Source organism: Hydra vulgaris, chromosome 02, assembly GCF_038396675.1.
Source record: "Hydra vulgaris chromosome 02, alternate assembly HydraT2T_AEP".
Lineage (NCBI taxonomy): Eukaryota > Metazoa > Cnidaria > Hydrozoa > Anthoathecata > Hydridae > Hydra > Hydra vulgaris.
The window spans coordinates 64,454,500-64,465,000 of record NC_088921.1 but is presented as its reverse complement, the minus strand read 5'-3'; the positions used below and the strand labels follow the sequence as shown (position 1 = coordinate 64,465,000).

Here is a 10,501-nt window from a genome sequence, read left to right as displayed (position 1 = left end):
AATAATTGACATTTTTACAAACAAACATAAAGTGTTTATTTATTATTAATAAATACTTAGTGTTAACACAGCAAAAACAATTTAATGACACTATGTGTCAATTTAATGACACGTGTGCAACACATGAGTTGTTTTAACAGACCGTTAGGAAAATCACATGTTTGTTGGTGACCTAAGGAACTTAGGTACATTTCTGATTTTTACAGAATATTATAGATTCCACACATAAGAAATTAAATCGTAAAAAAGTAAAAAAAAAAACACATGTGCAGACCACGATTTTGCAGACCATGATTTTGCAGACCATGATTCAAACCTCCTTAGTGCATACTCCAAAAGGTTCCTTGAAACCTTTTAGTGTATGCACTAAGATTTGCAGAAAAGTAGTCAACATGGGAGTCCAAAATGTGCAACTTTATGCGGCAATGCAAAGCTGGAAATTTGGATACCATATTCTTAACGAGACTTTTGTTCTTAACAAGACTGCCTGGCTTAAAATTACCCAAGAAATTGTTGACAACTTCTTTGAATGCATTCCAAGCTTTCAGTTCAACTGTGGCCAATTTAGATGTAAACTCTTCATCTTTCATTACTTTTTGGATCTGTGGTTCAACAAAGATACCTGCAGTCAACTTTGCTTCACTTATATGTGGAAATTTGTCAGACAAATATAGAAAACCAGAGCCAGTATGGTCCATACTTTTGACAAAAGCTTTTATTAACCTTAATTTTATATTGAGTATTTGAAGGAGTACTTGATGTGCTTCTACTAAAGGCTGTAATTTCCTGGGGTAAATTCTACTAAACCCTGTAACTTCCTGGGGTAAATTCTTTTTTTGGTAGCCATACTTTCTTAGCATAATTCTCTGCTCTGCTATCCCAGAGGCAAAAAATACATACAAATTTTGAGTACCTTTCTTGTAATACTAATATGATGGCTATGACCTTTAAATCCCCACATATCAACCACTTGTACTGGTCATAGTTCAAAGTATTGTCTCCTTTAGTGTCAAGCGTCTCTTTTAGTGTTAACCATTAAATAATAGAACTGCTTTCATACTGCTTTGATGAGTCAATAAACAGTCTATGCTGGTTGTCCCATAAATGTGACAAGACCTTAAATATTATTACAATATAAAGCTTTGCTTACTTGTCTTGTTATTACTTGCTTGCTTACTAATAAACTGTGCAAATCCTGCTTCATGATATCTCTATGCATATACACTAGTTTCAGGAGTGTTACATCGATTTCAATAATGTTTAGAGCATTTTTATGGAAATGCTGAATTCATTAGCTATGTGATATGTGTATATATTGCTATATATTATATAGTTAGTTCCAGATTATAAAAGATTTAAAAAAAAATTGTCACTGGTCTTCTAGTTCTACATTACAGTGCAGAACGTGCTACTAATTCTAGTCAAGACCTCATTGAAACTTTTAGATACAAAAGAAGACGAAAATTGAAACTTTTAGAAACAAAAGAAGCAAACTTATTAGTTGTAGCAGTTGTTAACATCCTGACACTTATTAAAAAGTTTTCTCAATCTCCAGAGTGCATTGGTACACACTCATATAACACAAAATTACAACTCACAGCACCAGAACACATAACAGCACCAGAACACATCACATCACCAGAACAATTTATTTTATCAATAATTGGTACAAAAAAAAGAGTACACAGAGTTTCAGGAGTGATAAGGTTCTTGTAAGCGTAAGTAGTATTGTTAAATAAGATTATTTTTTTTAAAACAAAAATGATTTTTTTAACAATAATACTTATGAAAGTATAATAATAATCAGTGTAATAATATCTGATAGATAACTTTAAAAATTACCAATTGATTTTAAATTTATGGAGTTAAAAAAATTCAAGTAAAATACTGATAAAAAAGTATAATTACATAAATTGAACATTGTGCAAGATAAGCACAATTTTCAATATGGCATTCACCATTGCCAAATTTTATTTAATTTTTATATAAAACTTAACTTTAAGCAATAGTTAATTAATATATATAATTCCTATAATATAATTATATATAATATATATAATTCCTGCGTTAGTTATTTTAAATCAAAGTTTTTCTTTTTTCTTTATTTTTTATTTTATTAAAAAGAATGTTAGGGTTTCACAAGGAAAATCCTAACATTCTATTCAACTGACATTCTAATAAGTAAAAGCAGTTTTGCATAACAACATAACTTTAGTCTGGTAAACTTTTTTAACGTCTTAATTAACATGATGCTAACAGGATTTAATTATAAATATATCATAGCAGACATTTGATTTTCTTTTAAATATTTAACATTGTAGTTCTTTAAAATAATTTTGAATTAATTCACACATTAATTCATAGACATTTTGAAAACAACTTCAGTTTTTTTTAAAGAGGTCTAGTTTTCTTACTCTCCTCATCTCAAATTTTGCTTGTGTAAATGCTGATAAATGCTCATAAATTTTTTTAGGGAAATTAAACAAGAAATTTTCTTTAACAGTATTTTATTAATTCAAAGGGAGCAATGTGAAATAATATAAATAACACAACATTAATAAAAATAATGAAATTTGGATAAGTACCAAGGTAGAAATGTTTGTCAGAAAGTTCAATGATTTTGAATCGGTGACCGTGAATGTTGAGGAACACATTTTTAACACTAGCAATAGTTTGCCATCATTATCACATCTTAATGCTCTTGGTACTGATTTTTTATCTCTTTGATGTCCTGATGGAATCATTAGCCTTGTGCATAACTAATAACTCTAAGACTTTGACAAAAATAGCCGAGATGACTAAAGAGAAAATTTTGCACTATTTAAAAGCTTGTCAAGCTGATGCTCCTTTTTTATTCATTGTTTTAACGGAATTTATGTTCTTCAAGAGCTTACAGATCTGTGGCCCATCATAAATCTCTGCTTGAGTTTTTTCAATCATTATACTTGAAAACACGCTTTAGATATACTTGAAGCATTCACAATTTTTCTTAAAATTTGTTGTGTAAAAGAGAGAAAATAGTTTTCTTTCTCTCAGCTAATTTAATATTTTAATATGCTGGCAGCTCTACATGAAGCCATACTTGTTTGAGGAAATTCATCATTTAAAACTTAATGCAAATGACCCATTCATGATTGCAATACAGTATCTTCTCTAAAACTCTAATTTCTCCATCTATTTCCTTTTGAGATGTTGAGTGGTTGAGAGTGCCATATAAATGGTTCTATTTCTATATTCTATTGTGTAAAAATTCCTTAATTCAAATTTTGTAAAGAAGCCCACTGATATCTCTGCAATAAACCATCTCTTCATCCTTGGCAAAGAACAAAGAAATTCTTCAAAAGGTTATGTGAACAGCATTTTCCACAAGATTTTTCTAATTCAGTCAGGAAGCTTAGAGTTTTGCAGATTTTTTTAAGAGGTTTAAATCATGATCATTTAGCTCTACTTGGAAGAGTTAAAGTATGGCTTCAACTGAAAAGTCTTGATCTTTTCTTTTATTGTTGGGTAAATCTTTGTTGGTTAAGGCTAAGCTTATCTGAGGTAAGGTGATGAAGTTAGGAATAGGACGCTCTTCAATGTATTGAACTGATCTCATAGCAGAGACAAGGTTAGGGTAGACAAGTGTTTGTTGGTTTTTTTAGCCTTTTGATTTAGAACACAAATATAGCAGTCATCCACGTGATTATTGGGCTCCCACCATAATGTTGGTATAGCAAACATACTTTTTGTATCCTTTTGTTCCACTGTCTCGGATGTTCTGTACAATGTTTGCAAATGCTGTGCCTTACAATTACACAAGTTTCCAGATTAATCCCAAAAATCCCAAAGATTATTCCCAAAATATGAAAGATATGCTCTTTCAGCAAAATCAGTGATGTTCTTTTGATTTTCAAGTAATGTATATTTGTATAAACATAACAAAACACATCTGGAGAATTTAAGCATAATAACTGCTTAATCATTTTACATTGGTTTCTACAAGTAAATTTTTGATCAAATTATCAAAACACCATTAGATGAGGGAACCACTCAAGCATGACATTTTAATAATGCTTCATGTCATGACAATGCTGATTTAATAGCACTTATTTTAAATGCAAAAAAAAAAAAAAGTTTGAAAAATAAAACAAATAAAATGTAAAATATTTTTAAAAAATGGGTAAGGTGAAAAAAAAATTAGTAGCTGTATATGAAAAGTGGTTGTTTTTTTTTTTGAATTTTTATATACTTTTATAAAATTCAAAACAAAATTATAAAATATTATAAGGTGAGGTTTGATTGACTGTTAATAGCCAATAGCCAGTAGCCACCAGAAGTGATTGATAGACTGTTTGGTAGTACTGTTAGTAGTTGTGCTTTTTACAGCTCATTTTCCATTAAATCTTTTTACTTATTGATATTATTAATCATCTCTAGGCTGAACCAAATATATGTAATTATATATTTTGATGATCAGTGGTCATAAAGGCCAGAATATGAAGCTTTGTTTTATTTGACCTTTATTTTCTAGTGTGTTAATTTGAATACTTTAGCAAAATTAAGAGTCTAAATCAATGAAATAAAATTGAATTAACTAAAATGGATTAAAGAGCATTAAAAAATCATTAACAGGAAAAAGGTATTATGAATATTTTCCTCTTTACTCAAATATATTTCAGCAATATGCTGATAAATTTATTTACCACTTAGTTAGAAAATACAGTTCATATTTTATCATAGATTTTTACCTTTTTTTCTTTTAAAAAATACAGTTTAAGTTTAGCCACAGGTTCTGCAGATTCAATTATTGATGCATAAATTAGATTGACAATTTGAAATATTTTATCATAATTTTCTTTTCGCTTGATGCATTTTTGTTTGATTTTGTTCAAACCTATTTTCTGACAACCCTATAGCAGAAAAGTTCTTTTGCAAAAAGACATGCTATTATAATTTTACTTGGTCTGGATTATTGATTAAAAAATAGTTCAAACTTTTATTTTTTTTCTATGATAGTTGTTCAAATTAGATTTTTTTGTAAAATGTTTGAATGGTATTGAATGGTATTGTGTATGTTGTTGAATGGTATTGTGTATGTTATTGAATGGTATTGTGTATGTACATTTTACCTAGGCTCAATCTTTATTGGACATTTTTTGTTGTCAATTTTTTTTTTTTGAGTTCAAATTAAAAAAAATTTTTTTTAAAATATTTCTATGCAGGATCACTGTTTTTAGTAAATATATAAACTGCTATTAATCAGTCTCTCGTAAAAAAAGATAAAAACACAAAAAAAAAAAAAAAAAACTTAATGAGCAAATGTTAATTAAACAGCGTTAAATTTTTAAAATGTCAAAGTTAGGGTGTTGCAAAATTTAGGTCATAAAAATAAAAGTTATTTATTAAAATTAAAAATTTAAATTATTTATGACTAAGCTTTAACATTAAAATACTTGTTTAAAAAAAAGTTTTTATTTTTAAAATTTTGACAAATATTAGGCGTTAAATTTGAAATTCAAAAAGTTTTTCATTGATGAATGTTTGTTCCGGGTGCTTTTTTTTTTTTTTTTTCTGATGGTACAAGAAGATAGTTTCAGTATCAAAAAACATCAGATATCAACTTACTACAGTAGACACCGGTGTTACAACATTTTTCTTTTTGTTTATTTTTTCTCCTATTGCCTCTAAAAATTTTCCCAATTTTTAAAAGTTTTTATCTCTGTTAAATTAGAAACAAATTTTTATCCTGAAAGCTGAACTGTTTCCCTTTACCAAAATTAATGTATTGCCATAACTTCATTTCATTATTGTTAAATAAAATGGTTTAAGCTATTATTTGTTATCAATGTAATAACTTGCTATTAATGTTCAATTTTAACCTGTCAGTTTCAAACTCTTTTGAAACTTTTGATCCTCCAAAATATGAAACATTTTTCTTATTATCTTGTGATGACAACATCACATATTCACAGCATTGAATATGTTATGTTGTCATCACAAACATATGCATAAATGTACTTCTTGACTAACGTAATGGTTTTCACTTTGCATATTTTCTACAATGGTTTTTACTTTGCATATCTTCTATAATGTTTTTCAATTTGCATATCTTTTGTAATGGTTTTCAATATGCATATCTTCTGTGACGGTTTTCACTTTGCATATACTTTGTAATTGTTTTCAATTAGCATATCTTCAGTAATAGTTTTCACTTTGCATATATAAAGTTTTGGCAACTGAGTCAGTTGAATAACACTAAACCAGTCAAAAATCGCAAAATCGCTTGCCCGGGTACCTGTTGAACGAATGGACAGGTTAAAAAACAATTTTTTATAAAAGTTGTACTTACAAAAAATAAAAAAACAATAAAAATGTCTCAATCAATAATGTCTTTCATTTAAAATTTCACTTAAATCTAAACTTTGTTTTACATTGAGTGTCCAGGTTACACAACTCCGAAATTACGGTTAAGAAAAACTAAAATGTCTACTGTTTTGGGTGCCAATGATGCACGCCATTTATTGACCACATGTCCAGCAGTTAAAAAAGTGCATTCTGCTGGCACCGAAGTTGCAGCTATACACATGTGTTTGCAAAGCCAAAATTTGGGTAACGTTTGGTTACCCAAGGGTTTCTATTTTGGTAAACTTGCCAAAACTCTAACATATTTCCATTGACAGTCAATGGCGTTTTTGAAAAGTAAGACGCCAATTCATCCATATTTCCGAACCCTTCGTAGGCTGTGCACAGCAATGCTAGTTCATCAAAGTCCGATTCTAAATGATCCCGTGCTCCCTTTGCCATTGGTTCTTCTGCTACTACGTCTATATTTTCTTCCAATACTGACATAACAATAGCCAGTTTTGGAAGAAAATATAATTTCAGCTCTAATGGCGGAGTATGTTTCATTTTGAAGAGGGTCTTCAAAAAATTTAAAAAAATTTATAACGTGAATCTAATACTAATGCTTTTGGTCCAGGTAGTACACTGAATCCTTCTGGATAATATTGCTTTGTTATTTCAGTAGCAATAACATAAACTAATGACAACAAAGTATATTTTTCACCAGATGACATAGATGTTACCTGCTATAACGGTTTCAGAATGGGTATAATGGCTTGCGCAAACAACCAGTTTTGACGCTTTTCTTTTTGTTGTAAAATTTTGGTCAGGCAGCACGGATACAATTACCCAACGTAGCTTCACTAATCGCTCTAACATGTCCAACGTGGAATTCCATCGAGTAGAGCAGTCTATGATGACTTCCAATGTTTTTTCATCATCCTTAAATCTCAGTGCTGCTTGTTTGTTACGCAATTCCTGCATTGCTAACATACTTCACTTGAAGTGTGCCACCAATTGTCTTGCAGCCCAAATCATATTCACAATTGCTGGAAGTTTCAGACCAGCTTCAATGGCTAACTGTAACGTGTGAGCAAAACAGCGCTGATCCAGCCATTCATCAAGAAAGTCTGTTGCTCAGTTTAACTTTGAGCCATTATCTTGGACTGTAGCAGCCATTTTCTGAACAGGAATTCGCCACTCCTCAGCAGCATCCTGCAAACGAATACTGATATTTTCTCCAGTGTGTCATTCAGGACATTCTCGTGTCTGCAAGATTGCAAATTCTTTTGCTCCCATTCCGTGTTAACCCAATGCACAGATAAACACAAATATGCAATGTTTTAATAACTAGTCCACATGTCCGTTGTAAACTACAAACTGTGCCGTACCTAATTTCAGTTTCAGTGACTTGACCGTCTCGTTGTATCTTTTCTTTATCAGTTTTGTGGTAGTTGAAGGAGTTTTAACAACATAGTCTGGATCTGTATATTTCAACAAGCTAAGGAATCCATCACCTTCAACTAAACTTATTGGGTGTGCATCATGAGCAATGAAGTCTGCTATTTTCTGATCCAAAACTAGTTCTCTTTCTTTTGTCATTTTTGGCCGCGAAGCTGTAAAGAAAAACAAGATGTTTGGTCTACCCAAACTGCCAATGCCATCAATATCTATATGATGTGTTCCAGTAAGATGATGTCGGATAGTGCTTGTGTTGCCACCTTTCACTGTCAAAATCGCCTCACATTGCTTGCACTTCACACTGTTCTTATCAATTTGGTCAGCATATGACCACACTTTTGATACTTTACCCATTTTTTTTTTCTATAAAATTAGTGTTTTAAAATGTTTTTAAAACTTAATAATATGTTTTTAAAAGTAAAGCATAAAAAAGAAAGAACAACAACTAGCTTTTACAAAACTTTAATTGGTTACAAATTGATGAAATTTTATTATAACATTTTATTTATTTACAATAAACTTACTACGCACACTTAAAAAACTTAATTTTACAAATTATTTTTTTTCGAAAAACTGTATACCTTTTTGATAAGAAACTGAAAACATTTTATATATAATTTGCTTAACTGAAACTTGGGTTTCTTTTAAAGATCTTCAAGATAATTCTACTCTCCATTTTCTAGGTTTTCATAACATTTTTTCCAAGAGACTACTAATTTTTGCTCAATTTTTTTTGTTCAATTTTTCAATAAAGAAATCAGAACTATTTCTTCAAGATCTTGTTTTACATATCAATTTCATATTGTTAAATTGTTTTGTTTCAATTAATGATTAAAAACTTAAATAAAAAAATTAGAATTGATAATTTGTAAATTGAAACATTTTGTTTTTTTGCATGGACAATGGTTACCCGTCATTTGATAATGCTGCCCAGGCAGTAATAAATGGACGGGAACCCGTTTGCCTGGGTACCCATTGACAGCCTTAAATAACACTATAAAACAAAAATAGCTAATAATTTATAGGACATAGTTGTTGATAGAAAAGTAAACTCTATTGTTGTACATTACAAAAGCCTAAACAAGTTTTCCCCTTAAATATATGATTAAACTCTACAAGATTGATAATAGCTGTTGTAATAGTAACAACATTATCACTTTTGGTAGACCTGTTTCACTCTTTAAACATAATTTTAAGCTGGTTAACCTAAAGATGTTTCTTGCATCCTGATCACATTTTTGTATTACTTTTTTATTTAATTTGATTTAAGTTCCAAGAGAGTTTTTTTGCCTTTTTCTAAACTTAACAGGAAGTATTTTTTGAAACTAATCACTTAACTTTAAGCTGATTGTTTGTAAAAGGTCTTTTTGGAAATGCAATTGTTTGTTTTAAGTTCATTATTAATAGAATTACACAAAGCTTAATCATATTGAAATTTTTTTTGAGTTTTCTATGCATTGTAAACAATACATAACTTTAAGTATAAAGTAGCTTTTTTGCTTCACTTGTCAAGGCTAACATAAATTTTATCATTTTCAAAGCAGGTTAAGATTTTGAGACATTTGGTGAAAAAAAATGATCTTTTTTTAATAAAATCTTCAACATTGTATTTTAAACCTAGATAAACCAGAAACTAGATGTTTAAAAGTATAGAATTTATTATCAAATGCCCAGGGGATATTTTGGGTAATTGAAAAAAGTGTGTTGCAGGCATTTTAGAAGTTCAATTTTTTAGTATATTTATACAAAATAGTATTACGCTTGCTCATAAAAATTAAACACTGCTTTTCTTTTCAATCAACTTTTATGACTGCTTGAAAGTGCTACATTTAAACATGAAAAACTTTGAAAAATGATCTAAAGTAAAATTTATGGCAATTCAAACCACAATAACTTTTTGGTTTATATTCTCAAGTTTTTAGGTTGTTTTTTTTTTTTTTTTTTTAACGATTTTAAAAGATCCCTAAAAGTTTTATGAAAATCCAAAAACTCGACTATTTAAAGTTACTGATTCTGCCTTGATTTTACTTCTTGAAAAATTAGCTTTTATTTTTTTATACCTATAAAACCTTACGTTAAATGTTTAGTATTTCTATTATAAAAAATAAATAAAAATTATAATCTTGAAGACTTAAAGTTGTATAATAGAATTAGATCTCACTGAGCCTGTATCAATGCGTAACTGACCTATATGTCACAACAATAGAGTTGCATAAAAAAATGTACAGCTGAGCCTATAAACAAACTCATGTTTCAAAACAACTCATGATTTTATCAACTTAAAATTGTGATGGTAGTCATCTCAAGTTTAAAAAAAATGTTTATTGATAAATAATAAATAAGTTCTGTTGTTTTCTGTCAAATAAAAACTTGTTTTACTTTTCATGATATGTAACATAAAAACTTTTGAAAAGAAAGTAATTTTTAAAAATCTTTTAAAAAGAAAAAGTTTATAAAAAGATTTTGAAAATTTTTTTAAGAAAAATAGTGTAATAAAATAAAAAAATTTTCGTTTACATTATTCAGAGATTACGAATTCGTTACTACGAAGAAGGTGGTTATGCAACTAATTCTGTTGAAGAAGATGGTATTAATTAAATTTATTTTGCATAAATATGTTAGAAGAAAAGCATTATGATTTTTATTTCTCATTAATATAAAGTTTAGTTAAGCTGTTGTTTTTCAAAACTACATTTAATCCTATTTTAACTGTTTC

The 10,501-nt window shown here is 28.9% G+C and overlaps 1 protein-coding gene across 1 annotated transcript in view; it reads left to right on the top strand.

Annotated features, from left to right (window-relative positions):
* The window catches only part of LOC101239225 (uncharacterized), an 86,609-nt gene that overhangs the window by 59,090 nt on the left and 17,018 nt on the right, over window positions 1-10,501 (top strand). The window contains exon 12 of the mRNA XM_065791689.1: window positions 10,312-10,372. Within this exon, the coding sequence (XP_065647761.1) occupies window positions 10,312-10,372 (61 nt within the window). The remainder of the gene's footprint in view (window positions 1-10,311; window positions 10,373-10,501) is intronic.